This window comes from Delphinus delphis, chromosome 2, assembly GCF_949987515.2.
Source record: "Delphinus delphis chromosome 2, mDelDel1.2, whole genome shotgun sequence".
NCBI classification, from domain to species: Eukaryota; Metazoa; Chordata; class Mammalia; order Artiodactyla; family Delphinidae; genus Delphinus; species Delphinus delphis.
The window spans coordinates 87,989,929-88,017,121 of record NC_082684.1 but is presented as its reverse complement, the minus strand read 5'-3'; the positions used below and the strand labels follow the sequence as shown (position 1 = coordinate 88,017,121).

General features: G+C 41.6%; 1 protein-coding gene and 1 non-coding gene across 2 annotated transcripts in view; both read left to right on the top strand.

The window, feature by feature from the left end:
- The window catches only part of SPG11 (SPG11 vesicle trafficking associated, spatacsin), a 94,771-nt gene that overhangs the window by 49,814 nt on the left and 17,764 nt on the right, over positions 1-27,193 (top strand). Inside the window, exons 28-40 of the mRNA XM_060005152.1 lie at positions 7,649-7,829; positions 9,998-10,212; positions 10,886-11,639; positions 17,140-17,279; positions 18,034-18,232; positions 18,654-18,791; positions 20,984-21,117; positions 21,896-22,003; positions 23,901-24,069; positions 24,533-24,621; positions 24,771-24,926; positions 25,644-25,795; positions 26,266-26,441. Coding sequence (XP_059861135.1) covers positions 7,649-7,829; positions 9,998-10,212; positions 10,886-11,639; positions 17,140-17,279; positions 18,034-18,232; positions 18,654-18,791; positions 20,984-21,117; positions 21,896-22,003; positions 23,901-24,069; positions 24,533-24,621; positions 24,771-24,926; positions 25,644-25,795; positions 26,266-26,441 — 2,611 coding nt within the window. The remainder of the gene's footprint in view (positions 1-7,648; positions 7,830-9,997; positions 10,213-10,885; positions 11,640-17,139; positions 17,280-18,033; positions 18,233-18,653; positions 18,792-20,983; positions 21,118-21,895; positions 22,004-23,900; positions 24,070-24,532; positions 24,622-24,770; positions 24,927-25,643; positions 25,796-26,265; positions 26,442-27,193) is intronic.
- LOC132421242 (U6 spliceosomal RNA) lies at positions 22,934-23,041 on the top strand. Its single transcript, XR_009518532.1, has one exon. It is a non-coding gene; the product is annotated as a U6 spliceosomal RNA (small nuclear RNA).

The window sequence follows — 27,193 nt, the reverse complement described above, 5'->3', positions numbered from 1 at the left end:
CTATACTGTAGTCTGTTAAGGGTGCAATAGTATTATGTCTAAAAATATATATATACATACCTTAATTTAAAAACACTTTATTGCTAAAAAATGGTAGTTCTAAGTTCAGTCTTTTAAGGAAACTCCATACAGTTCTCCATAGTGGCTGTATCAATTTACATTCCCACCAGCAGTGCAAGAGGGTTCCCTTTTCTCCACACCCTCTCCAGCATTTATTGTTTGTAGATTTTTTGATGATGGCCATTCTGATTGGGAGGTGATACCTCATTGTAGTTTTGATTTGCATTTCTCTAATAATTAGTGATGTTGAGCATCTTTTCATATGCCTCTTGGCCATCTGTATGTGTTCTTTGAAGAAATGTCTGTTTAGGTCTTCTGCCCACTTTTTTTTTTTCTGCCCATTTTTTGATTGGGTTTGTTGTTTTGATATTGAGCTGCATGAGCTTAATATTTTGGAGATTAATCCTTTGTCAGTTGCTTCATTTGCAAATATTTTCTCCCATTTTGAGGGTTGCCTTTTCGTCTTGTTTATGGTTTCCTTTGCTGTGCAGAAGCTTTTAAGTTTCCTTAGGTCCCATTTGTTTATTTTTCTTTTTATTTCCATTTCTCTAGGAGGTGAGTCAAAAAAGATCTTGCTGTGATTTATGCCAAAGAGTGTTTTTCTATGTTATCCTCTAAGAGTTTTATAATATCCAGTATTACATTTAGGCCTTTAATCCATTTTGAGTTTATTTTTGTGTATGGTGTTAGGTAGTGTTCTAATTTCATTGTTTTACATGTAGCTGTCCAGTTTTCCCAGTACCACTTATTGAAGAAACTGTCTTTTCTGCACTGTATATTCTGCCTCCTTTGTCATAGATTAGGTGACCATAGGTACGTGGGTTTATCTCCAGGCTTTCTATCCTGTACCATTGATCTATATTTCTGTTTTTGTGCCAGTATCATAGTGTCTTGATTACTATAGTTTTGTAGTATAGTCTGAAGTCAGGGAGCCTGATTTCTCCAGCTTCGTTATTTTCCCTCAAGACCACTTTGGCTATTCGGGGTCTTTTGTGTCTCCATACAAATTTTAAGATTTTTTGTTCTAGTTCCATAAAAAATGCCATTGCTAATTTGATAGGGATTGCATTGAATCTGTAGATTGCTTTGGGTAGTATAGTCATTTTCACAATAGTGATTCTTCCAATCCAAGAACATGGTATATCTCTCCATCTGTTTGTATCATCTTTAATTTCTTTCATCAGTGTCTTATAGTTTTCTGCATACAGGTCTTTTGTCTCCCTAGATAGCGTTATTCCTAGGTATTTTATTCTTTTTGTTGCAGTGGTAAATGGGAGTGTTTCCTTAATTTCTCTTTCAGATTTTTTCATCATTAGCATATAGGAATGCAAGAGATTTCCATGCGTTAATTTTGTATCCTGCAACTTTACCAAATTCATTGATTAGCTCTAGTAGTTTTCTGGTGGCATCTGTAGGATTCTCCATGTATAGTATCATGTCATCTGCAAACAGTGACAGTTTTACTTCTTTTCCAATTTGTATTTCTTTTTCTTCTGTGATTGCCATGGCTAGGACTTCCAAAACTATGTTGTATAATAGTGGTGAGAGTGGACATCCTTGTGTTGTTCCTGATCTTAGAGGAAATGCTTTCAGTTTTTCACCATTGAGAATGATGTTTGCTGTGGGTTTGTGGCATATGGCCTTTATTATGTTGAGGTAGGTTCCCTCTATGCCAACTTTCTGGAGAGTTTTTATCATAAATGGGTGTTGAATTTTGTCAAAAGCTTTTTCTGCATCTACTGAGTTGATCATATGGTTTTTATTCTTCAAGCTGTTAGTATAGTTTATCACATTGATTGATTTACGTATATTAAAGAATCCTTGCATCCCTGGGATAGATCCCACTTGATCATGGTGTATGATCCTTTTAATGTGTTGTTGGATTCTGTTTGCTAGTATTTTGTTGAGGATTTTTGCATTTGTATTCATCAGTGATACTGGTCTGTAATCTTCTTTTTTTGTAGTATCTTTGTCTGGTTTTGGTAACAGGGTGATGGTGGCCTCATAGATGAGTTTGGGAGTGTTCCTTCATCCGCAATTTTTTGGAAGAGTTTGAGAAGGATGGGTGTTAGCTCTTCTCTAAATGTTTGATAGAATTCATCTGTGAAGCCATCTGGTCCTGGACTTTTGTTTGTTGGAAGAGTTTTAATCACAGTTTCAATTTCATTACTTGTGATTGGTCTGTTCATAGTTTCTATTTCTTCCTGGTTCAGTCTTGGAAGGTTATACCTTTCTAAGAATTTGTCCATTTCTTCCAGGTTGTCCATTTTATTGGCATATAGTTGCTTGTAGTAAGTAGTCTCTTATGATCCTTTGTACTTCTGCAGTGTCAGTTGTAATTTCTCCTTTTTTCATTTCTAATTTTACTGATTTGAATCCTCTCTTTTTTTAAAATGTTTTTTTATTTGGTTGCACTGGGTCTTAGTTGCAGCTGGTGGGCTCCTTAGTTGTAGCATGTGGGCTCCTTAGTTGCTGCTTGAGGGCTCCTTAGTTATGGCTCACCAGCTCCATGGTTGCAGCACATGGGCTCCTTTGTTGCAGCTCATGGGCTCCTTAGTTGCAGCTCACCAGCTCCTTAGTTGTCGCATGCAAACTCTTGGTTGCAGCATGCATGTGGGATCTAGTTCCCTGACCAGGGATCAAAGCCGGGCCCCCTGCATTGGGAACGTGGAGTCTTAACCACTGCACCACCAGGGAAGTCCCTCCCTTTTTTTCTTGATGAGTCTGGCTTAAGGTTTATCAATTTTGTTTATCTTCTCAAAGAACCAACTTTTAGTTTTATTGATCTTTGCTATTGTTTTCTTTGTTTCTATTGCATTTATTTCTGCTCTGATCTTTATGATTTCTTTCCTTCTACTAACTCTAGGGGTTTTTTTGTTCTTCTTTCTGCAGTTGCTTTAGGTGTAAGGTTAGATTGTTTATTTGAGATTTTTCTTGTTTCTTGAGGTGAGATTGAATTGCTATAAACTTCCCTTTTAGAACTGCTTTTGCTGCGTCCAGTAGGTTTTGGGTTGTTGTGTTTTCATTGTCATTTGTTTCTATGTATTTTTTTATTTCCTCTTTGATTTCTTCAGTGATCTCTTGGTTATTTAGTAGTGTATTGTTTAGCCTCCATGTGTTTGTGTGTTTGTGTTTTTTATAGTTTTTTTTTCCTGTAATTGATTTCTTTTTTTAAAATATTTATTTATGTATTTGGCTGCATCTGGTCTTAGGTGCAGCGTGCAGGCTCTTTATTGCAGTGTGTGGGCTCGTGGCATATGGGATCTTAGTTCCCTGACCAGGGATTGAACTTGCGTCCGCTGCATTGGAAGGCAGATTATTAACCGCTGGACCATCAGGGAAGTCCTGCCTATAATTGATTTCTAATCTCGTAGTGTTGTGGTTGAAAAAGATGCTTGATACGATTTCAACTTTCTTAAATTTACTGAGGCTTGATTTGTGACCCAAGATGTGCTCTATCCTGGAATATGTTCCGTGTGCTGTTGAGAAGAAAGTGTATTCTTCCACTTTCTAGTGGAATGTCCTATAAATATCAATTAAGTCTATCTGGTCTACTGTGTCATTTAAAGCTGTGTATCCTTATTTATTTTCTATCTGGATGATCTCTCCATTGGTGTATGTGGAATGTTAAAGTCCCCCACTATTATTGTGTTACTGTGGATTTCCCCTTTTATGGTTGTTAGCATTTGCCTTATGTACTGAGGTGCTCCTATGTTGGGTGCATAACTATTTATAATTGTTATATCTTCTTCTTGGATTGATCCCTTGATCATTATGTAGTGATCTTCCTTGTCTCTTGTAACAGTCTTTATTTTAGAGTCTATTTTATCTGATATGAGCATTGCTACTCCAGCTTTTTTTTGATTTCCATTTGCATTGAATATCTTTTTCCATCCCCTCACATTCAGTCTGTATGTGTCTCTAGGTCTGAAGTGATCTCTTGTAGACAGCATATATATGGGTCTTGTGTTTGTATCCATTCAGCCAGTTTGTGTCTTTTGGTTGGAGCATTTAATCCATTTACATTCAAGGTAATTATCAATGTGTATGTTCCTGTTTTCTTAATTGTTTTGGGTTTGTTTTTGTGGGTCTTTTTTTCTCTTGTGTTTCCCACCTGGAGAAGTTCCTTTAGCATTTGTTGTAAAGGTGGTTTGGTGGAGCTGAATTCTCTTAGCTTTTGCTTGTCTGTAAAGCTTTTGATTTCTCTGCTGAATCTGAATGAGATCCTTGCTGGGTAGAGTAATCTTGGTTGTAGGTTTTTCCCTTTCATCACTTTAAATATCCTGCCACTCCCTTCTGGCCTGCAGAGTTTCTGCTGAAAAATTAGCTGTTAACCTTATGGGGATTCCGTTGTAGGTTATTTGTTGCTTTTCCCTTGTTGCTTTTAATATGTTTTCTTTGAATTTAATTTTTGTTAGTTTGATTAATGTGTGTCTCGGCATGTTTCTCCTTGGATTTATCCTGTATGGGACTCTCTGTGCTTCCTGGACTTGCTTGACTATTTCCTTTCCCATGTTAGGGGATTTTTCGACTATAATCTCTTCAAATATTTTCTCAGACCCTTTCTCTTTCTCTTCTTCTTCTGGGACCCCTATAATTCAAATGTTGGTGCATCTAATGTTGTCCCAGAGGTCTCTGAGACTGTCCTTATTTCTTTTCATTCTTTTTTCTTTATTCTGCTCCTTGGCTGTTATTTTTACCATTCTATCGTCCAGCTCACTTATTTGTTCTTCTCCTTCAGTCGTTCTGTTATTGATTCCTTCTAGTGTAGTTTTCATTTCAGTTATTGTGTTGCTCATCACTGTTTGTTTGTTCTTTAGTTCTTCTAGGCCCTTGTTAAACATTTCTTGTATTGTTTCGATCTGTGCCTCCATTCTATTTACAAGATTTTGTATCATCTTTACTGTCAGTACTCTGAATTCTTTTTCAGGTAGGTTGCCGATTTCCTTTTCATTTATTTGGCCTTATAGGTTTTTACCTTGCTTCTTCATCTGTACCATATTTTTTTGTCATCTCATTTTTTTTGACGGGTGGGGCCGTGTTCCTGTCTTGCTGGTTGTTTGGCCTGAGGCGTCCAGCACTGGAGTTTTTAGGCAGTTGGGTGGAGCCGGGTCTTGGTGCTGAGATGAGGACCAATGGGAGAGCTCACACTGATTAATATTCCCTGTGGTCTGAGGTTCTCTGTTAGTCCAGTGGTTTGGACTCAGCACTCCCACCACAGGAGCTCAGGCCTGACCCCTGGCGTGGGAACCAAGACCCTGGTCACACAGGGATTCCTCCCGTCCCCTTAGGTGTCCAAGGTCCCTCACCAGCGCCTGACTGGTGCCCTAGATATGAGGAGACATGAACTCTGCGTCCTCCTACTCCACCGTCTTGACTCCACACCCTGCATTTAAGTTTCTTTCATGTCTTTTTCATAGCTTGATAGCTCATTTCTTTTTAGTGCTGAATAATACTACATTGTCTGGATATACCAGTCTATTTATCCATTCAGCTACTGCAGGACATCTTGGTTGCTTCCAAGTTTTGGCAATTATGAATAAAGCTGCTCTAGACATCCGTGTGCAGGTTTTTCTGTGGACGTAAGTTTTCAACTCATTTGGGTAAATATCAATACCAAGGAGTACTCAATCATATGGTGAGAGTATGTTAGTTTTGGAAGAGACCACCAAACTGTCTGCCAAAATGGCTGTACTGTTTTGCATTCCCACCAGCAGTGAATGAGAGTTCCTGTGTCTCCATATCCTTGCTAACCTTTGGTGTTGTCAGACTTCCAGATTTTGGCCATTCTAATAGGTGTGTTGTGATATGTCATTGTTTTCATTTGCATTTCCCTGATGACATATGGTATGGATCTTCTTCTCATATGCTTATTTGCCATCTGTATATGTTCTTTGGTCAGGTATCTATTAAGCTCTTCGGCCTATTTTTTTAATAGTGCTGTTCGTCGTCTTATTGTTTAGTTTTAAGAGTTCTTTGTATGTTTTGGATAACAGTCCTTTATCAGATGTACATTTTGCAAATATTTTCTCCCAGTCTGTGGCTTGTCATCTGATTCTCTTGACATTGTCTTTTGTAGGGCAGTTTTTATTTTTAATGAAGTCCAGCTTATCAGTTATTTCCTTCATGAATTCTTCCTTTGGTATTTTATCTAAAAAAGGCATCACCATACCCAAGGTCACCTAAGTTTCCTCCCATGTTATCTCCTAGGAGTTTTATAGTTTTGCATTTTACATTTAGGTCCTTCCAGGTCTCTTCTTATTCTTGCTTGTCTGCCCCTGCTGCAGTCCCCAACCAAGGGGCAGTGCAGCTGCTCCATTGTTACCTGAGCTCTTTACTTCCATATATTTTTTACTTTAACAAGTTCCATCGTCTGTCTGACATAGACCCTCTTCTTAGAGCAATAGAGGTAGGGAAACAAGTAAATAAAGACTAAGAACTAATGCTCTGAGGGCTTCCCTGGTGGCACAGTGGTTAGGAATCCACCTGCCAATGCAGGGGACCGGGTTCGAGCCCTGGTCCAGGAAGATCCCACATGCCGTGCGCCACAACTACTGAGCTTGCACTCTAGAGCCCGTGCTCCACAATAAGAGAAGCCACCACAATGAGAAGCTCGTGCACCACAATGAAGAGTAGCCCCCGCTCGCCGCAACTAGAGAAAGCCTGCATGTAGCAACGAAGACTCAAAGCAGCCAAAAATAAATTAATTAAGTAATTTTTTTTAAAAAAGAACTAATGCTCTGATTCAAGCTTAATATGGCTGCTTCTTGGGGTCATCTTCCTATTAATATTTTTAGCATTTGATTGAAATGACAAAAGTTCAGGCTTACTAATTGAGATCCTTCTCTAATGATAGTATAAACTACAAGCAAACTAATAGAACCAGCTCAGCAATGTTAAGCAAGTCTTTTTGTTTTTTTTGTTTTTTTGCATTATGCGGGCCTCTCACTGCTGTGGCCTCTCCCGTTGCGGAGCACAGGCTCCGGATGCGCAGGCTCAGCGGCCATGGCTCATGGGCCCAGCCGCTCTACAGCATGTGGGATCTTCCTGGACCGGGGCACGAACCCGTGTCCCCTGCATTGGCAGGCGGACTCTCAACCACTGCGCCACCAGGGAAGCCCAAGCAAGTCTTTTTAAGAGGTCTTCATATGTGAATTTCAAATCTTCTGGACTCAGGGCAGGACTAGACCCCTCTCTAAAGAAGCTGCTAAGTGAAACATGTCTGGTTAATTTCACAGCCACTCACAGGACTGTTACTTTGGCAGTCACTAACTTGGCAGTATTTGCATTGCTTCACTCCATTCAGTCTTTAGGTCTCTTTCCCATTTTTGACTTTCACACACACAGCTCTCTACAACAGGATTTCCCACAAAGAGAAAAACTACAAAGCTGCCAGAGAGGGCTTATTTTTGCTACTCCTCTGAGCTGCAATCCAAATTACTGCTGTTTGAAAAGGACCTGAATAAGCATCCTCCTTTGTGATAGGAGATGCCTTTGATGGTACCTTGGCTTTCTTAGACATTCCCAAGTTCAGAGGTTTTGATTTGCTGTTCCTGAGAAACCACTTTCCTGACCCTTTTTTTCATAGCTTGAAACGGCTGCCACAAGGGTCCACGCTATCATTCCTGCCCCATGGCTGAAGGAGCATGTGTATTTTCTTTTGAAGCTTATGCTGCAGCAGTGTAGGACCCAGTATGAGCTGGGGAAGCTTTTACAGCTGTTTGTTGGAAGAGAGCATCTCTTCTCTGATGGTAAGACAATACTTACAGGTAAGTTGCTGTTAGGACGTTAGCTTACTTAATCCTGAAAATATTTTAGAAGGGCATTCAGGAAATTAAAATGCATAGGATATAAGACATTACAGTCCAGAACGGGGTGTGAAGAAGAGGTTACAGGAAACTTCAGTCATGGTTAAAGCATTTAAAACAGCACAACAGGATATAAAACAAGTAATACAACTATCTACTAATTCTAAGCAAATAGCCAAATTTCCCCTGGCTAACCTCTATAATACCCTGTCACTATTATTGTTTTCTTTGACAAGTAACCTTAACATGTCATCGTTGCTCAAGGTCACAGACTTGCTTCAGGAATGCCTAATTCATTTTGAAGGTTTTAAGAGACAAATTGTGTCGATTTTTTTGCAGATTCCTCCAGACATTGGCAGTCTCTAAGCTTGTTGCTGATTGAATGAAACCAATATTGCCTTACCCTCTTTTCTACTTGTTTGATAATTTCAAGTTTTTGTTGAGTGATAATGTTGTTCTTTTACGCTGGATTCTGGTATTTTTCACTACCAGGGTTATTTTATCACATTTAAACTCACAGATGTTCAACTGGAAAGCTCACATTTGCACAGAACAGGCGCAGAATGCCTGGGCTTCATGCCCGTGTTGTGGGCTGTGGGGCTGATGACTAGAAGGGAAGGGGGGTGTTTCCAAAATGCAGTGTATATAAGCTACTGTCAGTTACTACATAGGCCAAACAGTAGGTCCTTTTAATATAAGATACTTTCATTGCTCTTTAGTAACTTTAATTAAGAAATAAATTTTCTGTTTTCTTGCCAGAGTTAACCCTATCCTTAAAAAATTACAAGGATTGTCTACATTGTTAACCATTACTATAATGCTTTTATTCACGTAATTAAATTATTTGTTTTTATAGAATATTTGTATATCATGTATGTGCTTAGAGAAAAGAAAGGTTTTTTAAAAGACTTATGTTTTATATTATGCCTGCAAAGAAACCCAGCATGCTCGTACTGGTGGTTATTGTGCAAGGTGTCTCACTGTCCCTGGAACTACCTAAATCAGACCACAGCTCAGCAGGTGACATTGGGAGCAGGCTCCTATAGAATGTTTTTCATGCCCCTCCTTCATGGTAGGGCACACGTAGGCTCTATGCATACTATATTTGGGAGTGGGAGCAAACCCAGCCACATAAATTATTGGCAGAGAATTCCTAATGTTACTAAGGGTAAGAATTTGTTTGATTTCACTTATATGTATAATCTAAAGAGCGAATGAACAAACAGAAACAAACTCATAGATACCAGGAACAAACTGGTGGTTGCCAGAGAGGAGGAGGGTGAGGGGATGGGCAAAATAAGTGAAGGGGATTGAGAGGTACAAACTCCCAGTTATAAAATAAGTAAGTCACAAGGATGTAATGTACAGCATAGGGAATATAGTCAATAAAATTGTAATAACTTTGTATGGTGACAGTAACTAGATGTATCATGGTGATCATTTTGTAATGTTCAAAAATATCAAATCACTATGCTGTACACCTGAAACTGATATAATATTGTAAGTCACTTATATTATACTTTGATTAAAAAAAGAGTCTCTCTTTTTTTAAAAGAGACTTTCCTGGGGACATCAGGAAGTGCTTAGCTGGGTCTCCCTGGGTTAAGTTAGATAGATATCTGGAGGAGCAGGTGGTGCTCCATTCTGAAGACAGTGTACCACAGGAGAGCTTTGGCTGTTGACCACCTGCAGTTTCAGCTGTCCTAGAAGTTCTGTGTCTTGATCCACATGCTGCCTGCAGTGAATGAATGAGTGAACAATTATAAAAACAAATTTGTTCAAGGTAGGAGGAAAATCTGGAAAAAGATGGAACTAACCTGAATGAATGGCCAAATCTTCCCAAGGTTAACTGAGTCGCTACTACATAGCAGGCCACCAACTTCTGCCTGGTATATAAAGCCAGATTGATAGATGGAGTCCATGTGCTAATCTTAATAGTTCTTACTATATAGGAGCTGCCTTTGGCTTCCTCTGTCAGCCAACCAGAGTAGAAAAATAGGTTTTTATTTTCCCTTTAACTACATTATTATGTTAAATATAAATATTCTCCCCTCATATTTAGTTACTCTTGAAATGCCATAGCAGTATTTTACTGATTAAATGCTTATATCTGCTTCTCTTTGGCACAGGTCCAGATGTGAAGAAGCTGTGCGTCCTTAGCCAAATTTTGAAGGATACATCCATAGCCATTAATCGTGTAATTATTACCAGCTACAGCCTTGAGAATTTTCAGCATGAATGTAGATCAATTTTAGAAAAACTGGAGACAGATGGATACTTTGCTTTGGCCAGAAGGGTAGCAGAACTAGCTGAGCTACCTGTGGACAACTTGATTATTGAAGAGGTATGATTAGTCTTTTAAGTTATTTAAAATCTTAGCTTTGTGAACCAGCATTAAACAGAGAACTAAATGATGTATGTGATTTACCAGTGATGATACTTTTCACTTTTTTTTTTTTTTTTTTTTTTGTGGTACGCGGGCCTCTCACTGCCGTGGCCTCTCCCGTTGCGGAGCACAGGCTCCGGACGCGCAGGCTCAGCGGCCATGGCTCACGGGCCCAGCCGCTCCGTGGCATGTGGGATCTTCCCGGACCGGGGCACGAACCCATGTCCCCTGCATCGGCAGGCGGACTCTCAACCACTGCGCCACCAGGGAAGCCCTACTTTTTCACTTTTGACACAGACATTACTTTCAGAAATGGATGAGCCTAGAATGCCCATTTTTGAGGAGTGTTTGCTTTAATATAAGGTTAGCTTACAGGACATGCTACAACTATTTTACTTTGAATAGAATTAAATATAAGGTGGCTTCCTCTTGAACCTCATTCAATTAGATAAATTTAGATTTGTTTTTCATACCTTAACTTTCCAGATAAAATATCCAGGATCATCTGTAGCCAAGTCCCATGTTCTCTAACTTGATTTGGGTTTTAACAAGTATGGTATACCGAGGGAGCATTAGCATTTATATTTCTTTATCCAGGAAAGGCTAAAAATTGCTGTGTTCAATTTCACAGATAACACAGGAAATGCAGACCTTAAAACACATTGACCAGTGGTCCCTGAAACAAGCAAGAATTGACTTCTGGAAAAAATGTCATGAGAATTTTAAGAAAAATTCCATTTCAAGCAAAGCAGCTTCTTCCTTTTTCTCAGCCCAGGCTCTTACGGCATGTGAGTGCCCAGCTGAGGAGGGACCAAGCAGCACTGAGGAGCGCCATCTGCTCCTCACTCTGGCAGGACACTGGCTTGCCCAGGAGGACCTGGTGCCTTTGGAAGAGCTGGAGGAGCTAGAGAAGCAGATCTGGCTCTGCCGCATCACCCAGCACACCCTCAGGGGAAGCCAGGAGGAAATAGCCCCCAGATGTTCTCAACAGATTTCAACTAGTGGTGAACTTTCCTTTGAAAGCTTAGCCAGTGAGTTTTCATTCTCTAAGTTGGCTGCTCTGAACACATCAAAATACTTAGAATTGAATGGCCTTCCATCCAAAGACACTTGTGAGAACAAACTGAACTGGAAGGAGCAGGAGTCCCTAAACTTTTTGATCGGGCGCCTATTGGATGATGGCTGTGTGCATGAAGCAAGTAGAGTATGCCGATATTTTCATTTCTATAACCAAGATGTTGCCTTGGTGTTGCACTGCAGAGCACTAGCTTCAGGGGAAGCTAGTGTGGATGACCTGCACCCGGACATCCATGCTCTCTTACAAAGTCCTGAGCTGCTTGAGGAAGAGGAAGAACCTGGCGTTCCTCTAAGGAAAGTCCAAAGCAGTAAGTGAAGGAGATCAAACTGCCCTGAGTCCTGTGAGGTGCTGTTGGCATTCTCTCCAGGAAGAAAGGGTCCCTTTTGGCACACCAGTTACACTAAGTTAAGGGTAATTCATAAACTAGTTAAGTAGTCAATGAAGTAGGAACACCTATGTCTTTTTTTTTTAACCTAGAGCTCCAGTTTATCACACTTATTTATCTATTTATTTATTTATTTGGCTGCATTGGTCTTAGTTGTGGCATGCAGGATCTTCGTTGCAGCATGCGAGATCTTTAATTGTGGCATGTGGGATCTTTAGTTGCAGTATGCGGGATCCTTTAGATGTGGCATGCAGAATCGTTAGTTGTGGCATGCGAACTCTTAGTTGCAGCATGTGGGATCTAGTTCCCTGACCAGGGATCGAACCCGGGCCCTCTGCATTGGGAGTGCAGAGTCATAGCCACTGGACCACCAGGGAAGTCCCACCTAGGTCTTTTAACTAGCTAAGTAGCAAAGTTAGAGGGAATCTATCTGACTTGTGGCTAGTTCACTGAAATTTATCCTATGTAAATAATCATGTTTCCAATTGTACATGATCACATATAGAAATATAATTGATTTTTTATGTTAACCTTTAATCCTGTGATCTTGCTAAACTCACTTATCCTAGGAGTTTTCTTATAGATTCCTTGGGATTTTCTATGGAGATAATCATGTCTGTGAATAGAGGCAGTTCTTTTTCCTCCTTTCCAATCTATTTGCCTTATTTATTTTTCTTGCTTTACTGCTCTAGCAAGGACTCCCGGCATGATGTTGGATAGGGGTGGTGAGAGTGGACATCCTTGCCTTGTTACTGACCTTAGGGAGGAAGCATTCAGTCTTTCATCATTAAGTGTGATATTAGCTGTAGGTTTTTTGAAGACACCCTTTGTCATGTTAGGGAAGTTCCCTATTTGCTGAGAGTTTTTATCATGGATCAATGTTGAATTTTTTCTGCATCCATTGATATGATCGTGTTTGGTTTTTTTTTCTTGTTTAGACTAGTAATACAGTAGATTACATTAATTGATCTTTTAAAATATTGAACCAGCTTTTTTGTATTCCCAGGAAAAACCTCACTTGGTTATGGTGCATTATTCTTTTTGATATATTACTGGAATCAACTTGCTATTTTGTTGAGAATTCTTACATTTATGTTTATGAAGAATACTGATCTGTACTTTTTTTTTTAATACCATCTTTGGTTTTTGCATCAGGGTAATGCTAGTTTAATGCGTTTCTGGAAAACATTACATGGAATTGGTGTTATTTCTTCTTTAAATGTAGAATTTACCAGTAAATTTACCAGTAAATTTAGAATTTACTGTAGAATTTACCAGTAGAATTTACCAGTAAAACCATCTAAACCTGGAGATTTTTGTTTTGGAAGATTTTTTTTTTATTTTTATTTATTTACTTTTGGCTGTGTTGGGTCTTCGTTGCTGCACGCGGGCTTTCTCTAGTTGGGGTGAATGCGATCTACTCTTCATTGCATGTGCAGGCTTCCCATTGTGGTGGCTTCTCTTGTTACAGAGCACAGGCTCTGGGCTCACAGGCTTCAGTAGTTGTGGCACGCGGGCTCTAGAGCGCAGGCTCAGTAGTTGTGGCACACCGGCTTAGTTGCTCCGCGGCATGTGGGATCTTCCCAGACCAGGGCTTGAATCCATGCATTGGATTGAATCCCTGCATTGGCAGGCGGATTCTTAACCACTGCGTCACCAGGGAAGCCCTGGAAGATTTTTAACTGCAAATTTATTTCATAGTTATATGACTAATCAGGTTATCTTTTTCATCTCAGGTGAGTTTTGGTAGTTTGTGGTTTTTGAGGAAACCTTTTCTTACCTTTGGGTTATTTGCACATTTTTTAGTCATCCATTTTAATTTGTGATTTTGACTGTATAGCTTTGCATCGCTTTTTTAATTGGTTGCTTTATGGGTTACATTATACATTTGTAACTTTTCACAGTCTACTTAAAATTATATTTTAAGGGTAGAAACCTTACCGCCATGTAGGTTACTTTACTTCTCTCCCTTTATGTGTTAGTTGCCTTATTATATTACACCTACATACACTGAAAATCTCATCAAACAATGCTAGATTTTTTGTTTTCAACCGAAAAATATATTTTAACAAACTCAAGAGGAGAGTAGTTTATTATATTTACTCAGATATTTACAATTTTTGTTGCTCTTCCTTCATTCCTGATGTTCCAAGTTTCCTTCTAGTTCCTTTTTCCTTCTGTGTGAAGGACTTCCTTTAGTAATTCTTTCAGAGTTGTCTGCTGGAAACAGATTCTCTTACTTTTACTTCATCTGAGAATGTCTCTATTGCACCTTCATTCCTGAAGGATGATTTTTGCTGGATATAGAACATTTATTATTTTCTTTCCACACTTAAAAATGTTCTGCCGGGCTTCCCTAGTGGCGCAGTGGTTGAGAGTCCGCCTGCCAATGCAGGGGACACGGGTTCGTGCCCCGGTCCGGGAAGATCCCACATGCCGTGGAGCGGCTGGGCCCGTGAGCCATGGCTTCTGGGCCTGCACGTCCGGAGCACGGGAGAGGCCACAACAGTGAGAGGCCCGCCTACCGCCAAAAAAACAAACAAAAAAAACGTTCTGCCACTTCCTTTCGACTTCTGTGGTATTTGATGAATAACCTGCAGTCATTCGAATCACTGTTCCCCTGTAGATAATGCATTTTTCTCTTGTTGCTTTCAAGATTTTTTTCCTGTCTTTTGTCTTCAGCAGTTTGGTTATAGCATGACTGGACATGTATTTTGGGGTTCACTGAGTTTCTTAAATATGTAGCTTTATCAAGTTTAGGTAGTTTTCAGACATCATTTTTTTCAAATATTTTTCCAGCACCATACTCTTACTCCTCTCCTTATGGGACTCCAATGACTCCAATGAAACAAAAACAAAAGTTATTGTTTCACAAGTCCCTGAAGCTTCGTTCAGATCGGATAATTTCTATTTTTCTATCTTCAGTTTCACTGACTCTTTCCTCTGGCACTTCCATTCTGCTATTAAGATTTTTTTTTAATTTCTGTGATTTTAAAATTTCAGTTCTACAACTTCCATTTTATGCTTCTTTATACCATTTATTTCTTTGCTAAGACTTTCTGTTTTTCTGTTTATTTTAAGAGCGTTCATAGTTGCTTGTTGGAACATTTGTAATAGCTGCTTTAAAGTCTTTTTCAGATAATCAACATTTATGTCATTTTAGTGCTGGGTTTCATCGTTTGTCTTTTCTTTGTCTTATATGAGTTGAGATCTTCTTGTATTTTTGTATGCTGAATAACTTCATGTTGTATCTTGGACATTTCGAAGTGTGTTATGGGATGCTGCATCTTGTTTAAATCCTATGAAGAATGTTGATATGTTTTTAGCAGGCAATTGACCTGGCTATGTTCAGACTACACGTTCCAATGTACTTTCTGTGGGCTGTGGTTGTAACATCAGTTCAGTTTTCAAATTCTTTGTGGTGCTGTTCAGATCCATCCTGTATGTGCCATCCTGTGGTCAGTCTGCAACCTGCGTAGTGGTCTGTCTGTTGACTTAGTTCTCAAAGTCTTTGATATGTTGGTCGGGATCAGATCCATACATGCAAAGCCTAGGAATGAGCCCTAATGTTTATAAACAACTTGATTGTGTTGCTTTCCTGAATCTCTCTTCCAAGTACTTTCTGGTTGCCCAAGGCTTTCCTTTTCAGTCTTCTGGCCAAAGCTGGAGGTTTAGTTACCCCATCCTGTCATGTACTTTCCTGACTGCCCGCATCTAGGGCCAGCTGACAGGAGGATAATACAAAAAGGAACAGGGATTCACTCTGCCCCCTTAGGACCAGAGCACCTCTGATCGGAAAAGAAGGTCCCTCTCTGAGTTTTGGCTCTTGCCAACTGCTGCTGCAGCCCCTCCCACCACAGCTGAGTGGTTGCTTAGGAGCTAGGACCAGAGAGAATGGGCTGTGGGAGTTCCCTTTCTGCTCTTGAGCCTGTTCTGGAGGACGTCTCCTGGAGCCCACTCTCTTTGTGAGCTGTAGTGCTTGGTTCTGGGTTTCGGGCAGCATTGCATTCAATCTGGAGATTCCTAGAGGGGAGAAAATGGTGATGCAGGTTATCTTCGATCCATCTGCTACTATTTGCTCTTCAGAGTCCTCATATAGCACTGCATGCACTGTGTCCAGGTTTTATATTGAGGTCAGTGGGAGAGACCTAGAACTGAAAACTCTAATGAAGGATTTTAAGCAGGGGAATAACATGGTCTGAGTTGCTTTTTATAGTTTTGTGTTTAAAGCATATTTTTAAAAGTAATATCTTAAAAGCAAAAGTATTACATGCTTAATACAATAAATCACACAATACAGAAGTGCATAAAGTAAAAAGTGAAAGTTATTTATCCGTTCAATACCACGCCCACCAAATTCCCCAGAATAACATCTTTTACTTGCTTAGCGTACATTATTTTCTACATGTGGGCTCGCACATGTGTGCGTGTGTGTGCGTGTGTGCACACACACACACATTTATTTTCTACAAAAATACAGTTATATTGTTCTGCAACATTTTTCCCTGTCAGTACAGATAGATTGACCTCATTCTTTTAATAACTGCAGGGTATTCTACTATATGAATGTACTATGATTTTTTTTAAATTGGAGTATGGTTGCTTTACAATATTGTGTTAGCTGATTCACTTTTCTGTACAGTATAGACTATATGTATACATATATCCCCTCTTTTTTGGATTTCCTTCCCAGGTCATGTACTATGATTTTTTTAACAATGATTTACTGATACACATTTAAAATTTTTCAATTTTGTTTTTGCTATTAGAAACAGTGTTATATAAATATTCTTTTCTACTTTTTTCCACTAATGGAAACCCTTTCTCAAATTAAGAAAGTTTTATTTTAGGCTAAGAGCTTTTTTTAAAAAAGCAGGAATGGATTCTAATTTTACTGTGCCTTTAAGGTATCTGTCAGATGATCCTTGATTTTTGTGATTTGCATTTTAGAATGTGAAGAATGCTGAGTGTGTGGAAGATGGAGTTGGGGAAGAAGGGAGGCTGACGGCAGGAGACAGTAACACCTCTTAGATGCAGGGTGATAAAGGCTGGAACTAAGGTGGTGACTGGAGAGATGTTTTGGAGATACAGTCAGGTAGACCTGGTGATTATTTGACATAAGGGGAAATTGGGAGACAGTGTATGTGGAGGACAATCTGGCAGGCATCTTTGGTGATGATCTCTAGAGTGTTCATTAGGTGGCTTTGAGTCTTTGAAGTATCCTGGGCTGGGGATTTCCTAGAAGGCGGCAATGAAAGAAGTTTAAGTGGGGTGTGAGCCCTGTTAGAAGTGGTCCCAGACCCAGGGGGAGTCAACAGGGTGCAGTGAAGGAAGCTGTGAGCAGAGAGGTAGAGTCATAGGGGGCTGAGGAGAGACCTTAAAAGCCCCTTAAAGCCCCCCTCAGACCTGTATTTGCTTCCAGCTTCAAGTTTGGACAGTCAGTCATTTGTGATACTGCCCCCCAGTGATGAAGTGGTGACTACTCTGGAAACTCTGACAAGCAAATGCCTCCATGGGAAGAATTATTGCCGGCAGGTCCTCTGTCTCTATGCACTTGCCAAGGTACGTGCCAAAGGGCTGGGTCTCCACAGGAGCTCCCTCTGAGAGGGAGGGAAGGGAGAAGGTGAAGGTGGATTTTGGACATTGCCCTCGGTCAGCCCTTCAGATTATAATCATGACCTGGGAGTAGAGCTCTTGTCAGGATGTTGGCCCTTATAAATCCATCCCTGGGGAATAGTGGTGAGCTTTCCATATGGGAAAGAGCCCAAAATAAGTTTTAAAATAAAATTAAATGGAATGTAATGACTGTAAAACAGGAAACAGAGCAGCCAGGAATTGTTCTGGCTTTGTGCTGATTGAGGGAGAAAAAGAGTAGATTCTAAGTGCAGTGGAAGAGCACGAGAGAAAGCAAGCCGAGCACTAAAAGCCCTTCCTTGGACAACAAGGCTCAGAGACTTCTTTGGAAATTGAGGGTTTCCTTGCTGCCACGGGAACAATAAAGAAGGGGCTCTGCCTTTTATTCAACTTCCTTAGGTTTCATAACATTTGAAAAGCTCAGTGTTCAGTGAGAGATCAGTCACCTGATGTTTTCTGAAGACAAGCCTTTCTCTTGCTTGGATTCACCTCATTGGCAAAGCAATTTAGAAAGGGCTAGAAAACAGTGTTTGCTTCTTCTAAGGTTTCTGCTCAGGATGAGGGATCTTTAAGCTCAGAAAACCATGGCGTCTGTCCACATCAGATTTCAGGGAAGGCTGTCTTCTGCTGGCTTTCTCCTGGTTCCTAACGATGGCTGGGATTGGCTCTGCCTTCCTCTCAGGAGTTGGGCTGTTCCTACACAGATGTCGCTGCCCAGGATGGTGAGGCCATTCTCCGGGTAATCTTGGCCTCTCAGCAGCCTGACCGATGCAAGCGAGCTCAAGCCTTCATCAGCACCCAGGGCCTCGAGCCAGACACAGTGGCTGAACTTGTGGCTGAAGAGGTGACCCGGGAGCTGCTGACCCCATCAGAGGGAACAGGTGCCCTACCTTTCAGGCCTCCCCAGCCTTTCAGATCACATTCTCAAGTTCCCAGCATTAAGGATTTGATGTTATGCTCATATATATCTTGTATGCTGTCCTTTCAAGTTGCCAGGTTGCACTTGTAAGAGGAGAACACATTGCATTTATTTTGTTATTATTGCTTTTTGTTTATTGTTTTATGATTATATTTAGAGTAACTGTGCCTTTCTCTGAGCTAATGAGCTCCTGCTGTCCTGTAAGATGGCATCTCACCTGAGATATTTGACCCCAGCAAGAGGAGAGCTGCCCGGGAGCGCCTTCACTATTAACTCCTGGTGCCCAGGCCTGGGCAGAGTGGGCCTTCTGCTCTGGGGCTCTTGTCTTCCTTTCATCTCTCTCAAGGTAAAACTAGCACCTTTCTCCACATCTTTCTGTATAGGACATAAGCAGACGTTCACCCCAACAGAGGAAAGCCAGACGTTTCTTCAGCTGACTGCTCTGTGTCAAGACCGCACCTTGGTAGGCATGAAGTTGTTGGATAAGATTTCCTCCGTTCCCCATGGGGACTTGTCTTGCAGTAAGTTCTTGGCCACTTTCTTACATGTTTTGGGCCCAAGCAGGTCTCTAAGAAGTCTTCTGAGGTTAAGTCTTTTCAAAACTCAATTTGGATCCTTGTTCCTTCTCTGGATCCCTACTCCTCCAGGATTGTTTGTAAGTTCTTAGTAGAAAGCCATAAGTTCATTGAAGAAAAGTTAGAAGATATATATGGCAAAGCAGCCCCAAATTTAACATCACACAAAAAGGTAACCTTTTAACATTTGGCATATTTAGCTTATTTTCTTCTTACATTACCCTGAAAAATGGCTATTATTGTCCCCATTTTAGAAGGAAACTGAAGCTTTAGAAAAGTTGATTAATTTATAACTATTAAGCAGCAGAGCTGGCATATGAACCGTCTGTGTGATTTCAAAGCCTGCTCGCTCTTCAGTGTTGTATGCATTCAGTAGCATGTGTCCCTCTCATCTTTTTCTATGCAAGTCCATAGGTTTTTATTTTTCAAAAATAGCGTTATACTGTGTATACTGTTTATAATTACCAATATGCTGTCATTAATATCTTTCCATGACACTATTCTATATAATTTTTTATAATTTTTAGTCGTTACATATTATTTCTCTTATATGTAATTAAAAAATGTATATACCCTATTGTAGGACCTATAGATTGCTTCCAATTTTCCGCTGTTTTAAACACTGTGATAGACATGCTTATAGGCAAATCTGTGTGCACATCCATGGTTATTTCCCTAAGACAAATTCCTGATTCAGGAGTATGCCCATTTTTAAGGCTTTATATATATATTGCCAAATTTACTTCAGGAAAAAAAATTCACTTTCATTCCCTCTTAAGCAGTGTGTGAAAGTATCATTTCCTGGAGCCCATTATACTCTGCAAATTTGACTGACGCGTAAAAGGCATTTTACTGATGTTTTGTGAACACGTGAGATTTTAAGAGGTTGAATACGTTTATTTTATTTTATTTTTTTTTGTGTGGTACACGGGCCTCTCACTGCTCTGGCCTCTCCCTTTGCGGAGCACAGGCTTCGGATGCACAGGCTCAGCGGCCATGGCTCACGGGCCCAGCCGCTCCGCGGCATGTGGGATCTTCCCAGACCGGGGCACGAGCCCGTGTCCTCTGCATCAGCAGGCGGACTCTCAACCACTGCGCCACCAGGGAAGCCCTGAATAGGTTTATTTTAAAAACAGCCTTTTGGGAATTCCCTGGCGGTCCAGTGGTTAGGACTCGGCAATTTCACTGCTGTGTGCCTGGGTTCGATCCCTGGTCAGGGAACTAAGATCCCACAAGCCGTGCAGCACGGCCAAAACATAAATAAATAAAATAGCCTTCTGTATCTCTTCTCAGTCCAGTTCAGCAACATCTACTGAGTACTGACTGTGCGCCAGGCACTCTAAAAACAGGGGTATGGTGAACAAGTTAAGCAGCAGTCCTGGAGCTCACAGACTAGGGGTGTCATTCACAGTAAGCATACTGATGGGGCCAAAGGTTTTTTTTCCTTTCCTTTTTTTCCTTTCCTTTTTTTCCTCCCAAAGGTTTTGGGAGGAAATGTGCAAACCAAGACCAGAAGTATTAGTAGCCAGTAGGTTTGGGGAGGGCCCCACAGGTGCAAAGGCCCAGAGGGCACAGCATATATTAAGGCTGAGAACCCCTCTTCTGTCTTCCAGCATTACAAATATTTTTCCCAGTTTGCCTTTTAATTGTGCTCATAGTGATTGTGTATAGTAGTTTTAAATTTGTGTGCATCACATCTCAATCTAGAAAGCCTGTAGAAGTGCAGAGCATCAAATAGCACTTGATTAGGCCCTAAGACTCTCCACTCAGCTACAGAGAATGCCCTCGGACTTGTATTGGCAGGTACTCCATCAGTTTGTCTGCAGAAAGTTTCTCCATCTTTAGAAAGCTAGCGTTCTTTGTTCTCATTTTTTGAGCCTTTGGGAAATGCTGTCACTATATGCAGACTGTCTGAGGAGAGAGTTAATCCCTGTGCTGTCACTGAGAGAACTGACTTCATCAGGGGGCCGTCCCAGAGCTAGAACTGGTGAGGTCAGGGATCTCAGAGGACTGGTGAGAGAGCCTTCTCCAGACAGGCCCAGCTGTACCAGGCCCCTTGACCCTCCTGCCAGGTACAGAGCTAGACAGGGGTTAGCCAGGGTTGAAAGTCCTGTCTTACCAGTGCCCAACCCACCCAGCCACAGAGCTGCTGATCCTGGCTCATCACTGCTTCACACTGACATGCCACATGGAGGGCATCATCCGAGTCCTGCAGGCCGCCCGGCTGCTCACAGACAACCACTTGGCCCCCAATGAGGAGTACGGACTGGTGGTAAGTCACCCCCTCACCTTCACCCTCCATCCTGAGGAAACCTTTGATAGAACAGATAGGCTGGAGACTATCAGCTCAGAGCTGATGTGGTCTTAGGGAATTTACCTATCTGGATACCACTACCTACTTGGTAGCTGGCTGGGCAGTTCAACCCTCTGCTCCAGGTTATGATTTCTGTCCAAATCAGAGATTGCTCCAAAGGAATAGAAATCAAAGAGGATCCCTGCCATGCTCCAGGACTGTCATACCCCCTTACCAAGCAGTTCGCTTTTCTAGAGGGCTAAGACGGCAGTTACTTCCCCCACAAAACAAAGTTCAGACCTGCCTCTTATATCTGAATTGAAAATTGAAATGAGCTGACAACTCAAGCTTCCTGTACCTCCCCCCAAATCCTCTAGGCTTGAAACTGACCCAAGTGTGTGAGCAAGCCATTGGGTGCTGTAATGAGGAGTGGTGGGAAGAGGAAGAGTGCCTGCCCAGGAGGGTGGCACTTCGGCACTTGATAGTCACGTTTAGAGACAACAGAGGAGGGGACGGCCAGCCAGTGGTTTCCCAATGACTAGCATTTCTGAATCCTCCAGAGAAGGCCCCTGTTGGGTACATGGGATGGGAAGGAGGGGAGACAGGCAAGGAGGAAAGGAGTTAAGTATGGCAGCCTGGCCACTAACCCTTCTTCCTGCCAGAGGTCGGTATTTGAAAGTAACCAAACTGTTGGGGTAGTGGTCTGGCTCAGAGAACTCCAAGCAATGCTGATGCAAGCTTCCCTCTCCCTTTGTAGGTGCGTCTCCTCACTGGCATTGGAAGGTACAATGAGATGACATACATATTTGATTTGCTGCATAAAAAACACTACTTTGAAGTGCTGATGAGGAAGAAATTGGACCCGGTAGGTGTACCATATTTTTGAGCTGCAGTATGACATGTACTACTGACACTTGGGAGTCTCAGGTTTTCTCAGGATTAATTCCAATCAGGATGGACTCCCGGGATATAGAGGGAGGGAATTAAGGGCCTCCCTAAGACATATACTGTAACCAGTAGCTTAAGGTTACAGAGCTCAGACCAGTTTAGAGTGGAGAGTTTTCAGGGGACCATGAAAAAGTGTGTTGTCGAGAGCTATTCAGAAGTGAATGCCAAGGTCTGGGTCTAGAAAGCTGTGGAGCTATTTATGATGATGACCAGGAAGGAGGCTGGGAAGCAAAAGCCTGACTTGCCAGGCCTTTGGTCTCCGGGCGCTTGTCTGTCCTCAGCATACTATGTGACACCAGGCACGCACTCACAGAGCCTCTGTTTTCAAGTTATTCATTGACTGATTCATTGTTTTCACCCATTTCACCTCTAAAGATTTAAAAACCTATGGGACTTCCCTGGCGGTCCAGTGGTTAAGACTCTGCGCTTCGGGGAACTAAGATTAAGATCCCACATGCTGCGTGGCAAGGCCAATAAACAAATAAATAAATAAAAACCCAGGTGCACTTTTGACATCTGGGAACTTGGGCCCAGCCAAGCAGGATTAAGAGACAAAACAGAAAAACTCTCCTCAATGCTGGGCTAGTTTCAGGAAAGGAGCAAGTCCTGGACATAGGGACACCTTCGGAACTTGGGCCCAGCCAAGCAGGATTAAGAGACAAAACAGAAAAACTCTCCTCAATGCTGGGCTAGTTTCAGGAAAGGAGCAAGTCCTGGACATAGGGACACCTTCAGGATTTTAAAAGCTGTTTTTGAGGCATTTTTCTTCCTGCATTTAAATATTCTTTTAATAACTTTGTTTCTGATTACAAAAGTAATGAATATTCAACGTTAAGACGCTTAACGGGTGCTCACTTCGGCAGCACATATACTAAAAATTGCAACGATACAAAGAAAACTAGCATGGCCCCTGTGCAAGGATGACATGCAAATTCGTGAAGCGTTCCATATTTTTTTTTTTTTTTTTTTGCAGTACACGGGCCTCTCGCTGTTGTGGCCTCTCCCGTTGCGGAGCACAGGCTCCGGACGCGCAGGCTCAGTAGCCATGGCTCACGGGCCCAGCCGCTCCGCGGCATGTGGGATCTTCCCAGACTGGGGCACGAATCCGTGTCCCCTGCATCGGCAGGCTGACTCTCAACCACTGCGCCACCAGGGAACCCCGCGTTCCATATTTTTTAAAAAAAAAGCCACCTGGAAAACAGAACACGAAAAAAAGCCCTGTGTGTCTAGATACTGTCTGCAGACAGCCACTGCTAACAATTTGGTATAGGCCCTTTCTTTGCACATATACCCACAAACATATACATACATGTTCACATATTTTTATCAAACTTCTGTCATGCTGTGCAGATAGGAAATAGCCTGCTTTTCTCAGTTAATAATAAGCATGAATAATTTTCAAGTCAACATCGGTTTTAATGGCTACATGGTGTTCTCTTAGATCTTATTCTGGACATCTGGAATATTTCTAATTGTTTGCTATTAAATATCCTTGTTACATCCATCTTAGCACTTTCCTCTGCCTGCTTCTTTAGGGATAGAGTCCTAGAAGTGGAATCGTTAGACTAATGCACGTGTGTACATTTTTAAGGCTTCTCGCCTCTGACAGGTCTTACCATTTACACTCCCACCAGCAGAGATGTGCCTGTTTCCTTATACTCAGGATAGTATAAACTTTTGTATTCATTTTTGCTTATCTTTTCCTTTTCCTTGGGAGTTTCTGAGGAACTTTCAGAATCAAAGGACTAGGCCAGTCCTGCTTACCTTGCAATACATGGCTGAGACCTTGGTATCCCCCGCTTTTTTCTGGGCAGAGTGGTACCCTGAAGACGGCCCTACTGGACTACATCAAACGCTGCCGCCCTGGGGACAGTGAGAAGCACAACATGATTGCCCTGTGTTTCAGCATGTGCCGGGAGATTGGGGAGAACCATGAGGCAGCTGCCTGCATCCAACTGAAATTGATTGAGTCTCAGCCCTGGGGTGAGCAGAGGTCACAGCAGCACCTCCAGGGTGCTGCTGGCCAGGGAAGGTTCTCAGGGCTAAGCAGGGCAAGAGTCCATGGGACTAATACCCACCTCAGCTTCTAACATTTATTTAGTGGGGCCCCAGGGGGCAGAAAGGAGACAGAAGGGGGGTTGGAAGGCATTTTACCCCTCTTGTAGCCAGTGCATCCAGGGGTGTCACCTGTCAAGAACCAATGTATGTTGATGCCATGTAAGCCTGCCTTGCTGTTTCAGAGAGAAATTGAACTAGATGGGGCAGTGAATCCTACTCCAGTGTGTGTGTGTACTTTTGGCCCAATAGCCTTTACCTGAGTGAGACATACCTGCCTCCCTGTGAACATGAGCTGGGTTGTTTCTATAGTCCACCCTACTACTGAGTGGGATGAGAGTACCCAGCCTTGGGAGTCAGACACACCCAAGTTTCCTTTACTCCCCTACAGAGGACAGCCTCAAGGATGGGCACCAACTGAAGCAGCTGCTGCTGAAGGCCCTGACTCTGATGCTGGATGCAGCAGAGAGTTATGCCAAGGTAACCATGAGAGTCTTACTCCAGACTGGACTTGGGGCTTGGTGTCTGCAGTAGGAATAATTTTATTTTGTTCCATTGCTGGAGGGTTCATGGGGGAGATGACGGCAACAAAGTCTTTATCTGTGCCTACTGCCACCCTTATCCCTCAGGACTCCTGCGTGCGACAGGCCCTGCACTGTCACCGGCTCACCAAGTTGATAACACTGCAGATTCACTTTCTGAACACCGGCCAGAACACAATGCTCATCAACCTGGGCCGCCACAGGCTGATGGACTGTATCATGGCCCTACCTCGGTTCTACCAGGTGAGCAAAGAAGAAAAACCTAGCCCGTGCTGCCAGCATCCTCTCTCCTGCTGTCCTTGTCATAGGACCCAGAAGCTGAGTGGTTTCCCTAAGGTCTCAGGGCTAGGGACAGAACCAGGACAGTCCAGCTCTCCAACTGCCTTTCCATAGTAGTATTTCTTACCAGCATATTGTCTGGGCAGAGGTTGGAGAACAGTGAGACATACTGTCTCGTTTCCCCACGCTATTAAGCCAGCAGAGAGGCAGACATCTTTGCACTTAAGATAGTTGAGGTTCAGGGGAACATCCCTGCTAGTGGTCCTGTGAGCATCTCTTAGCCCCAGCATTTCCAGACCAGTGCACTTGGGTTAGCAATAAAAAGTCAGGGCTTCTGAGAGGCTGGTTCTAGCCCTTTAACAAGGAGGGATGGTTATCAGGGAATCAGCCCTTTCACTGTTCCTTAGAGAGTTGAGTTAGTGAGAAAAATATTCATCAGCAGTTCTTTTAACCCACTGTGAGGAAGATTAAAAACACTGAAGGAAGGTGTTTGGGGTGTCAGGGAAGGGGAAATAGCAAACTTTTCACCAACCCTGATACATAGAGTCTTCTAACATTATTGGTGATGATAATACTGTACACTCATAGAGTGAATATGAAGTCATTTTCTAGAGCAGTTTGCCTTCAGTTTTACATCAAATAGGCTCTAATGGTGTCCTCCTTCCCCTCCATCCTTTTAAGGCTTCTATTGTGGCTGAGGCCTATGACTTTGTTCCTGATTGGGCTGAAATTTTATACCAACAAGTGATTCTTAAAGGAGACTTTAATTACCTGGAAGAATTTAAGCAGCAAAGGTTATTAAGATCCAGTATATTTGAAGAAATTTCAATAAAGTAAGTATTAAAATGCCTCTGCTTTCAGCTCAGGCACGGGTAAGAATTTTATGACTACGTATAACATGCCGATAGGCTACCCCTCTGCTTGAGATGGCAAAGAGATGTCAAGAATACCCAGAAAGACGATCTTTTAACAAATTCATGCAAACAGATGAATGAGAATAGTTTGCTTATGGTGCTCTGTACTTAAAATGGGAGAACTACTCAGCTTGTCTGAGGTGCCAAAAACACTAAACATCAGAGGTCCCCTTTGGAGTATTGAAATTATTCTAATTAAGGCCAGCATTAAGATACTCATTTTTAATGAAATAATTTCATTGTCTATCAAGCACTCCCTAATAGTCTGAATGAATGATTCCTCAGATTCAAACACCTTCTCCTCTATAGACAGTGATAAGTATCAGAGCTGATAGCCCTCGTTCAAGATGCAGTTATCTTAACCTGTACGTTCTTGTTTCTTTGTCTAGATGTAAACATCATCAGCCTACTGACTTAGCTGTGAAAAACCTGAAGAAGTTACTCACATATTGTGAAGACGTCTACTTGTATTACAAGCTGGCATACGAACACAAATTTTATGACGTTGTAAATGTGCTTCTGAAGGACCCTCAGACAGGTTGCTGTCTAAAGGACATGCTAGCAGGTTAGCTGGATTCAGATGACATGAGGATGGTTACTGCCAAAAATTCATACATGCCTGTTTTCTTATACTGAAATGAGGTACTGACAGATGTTTGTGGTCAGACTATAGAAATGCCATGTAAAACCCCAGGACTGGCCATACCAGTCCTTTGTGAATAGTGGGTGAAGAAGGAGAATTTTCACAAGGAAATTCCTATTTGAAAATAATTATTCATCTATACCATTTTATATAGATATTGGTATTAAGATCAAAAGTCCATCTTCCTCAGGATAGCTTCTACTTTAGGAGATGATACAATATTTAGTAAAGAATGCCTGTGCCTGCAGATTCCAGTTTCAAAGGAATTTAATATTATTTACACAGTTAAGGAACAGATGATACATTTCCATTTATTAGAAACTGACCTCTATAATAAAATAGATTTTAAATTCAGTGTATGCCATTATTACTGCTAAGGAAATCTTAGCCCTTGTCTACCTTAAAACAATCTTTATTGGCTGTAATTATTGCTGTGTAGTCACTGCTTTCTGTTAATTCCTCAAATCATTTAGATGGTCCTGTCTTCCACTTAGTGGTCTACAGAGCTTTGATTGAGGATCCTACTTCCCGTGTAAGAGACATTTAAAGTATTTTTTGCTCTGTCCCTACTTTTGGTTCTGTGGCAGTTTAAAAAAAGACTCCAACCACAGATTTGGTTAAATTGCTTAAAAGAAAATATATAATAGAGACGATCACCCTATCTCTGCTTACAG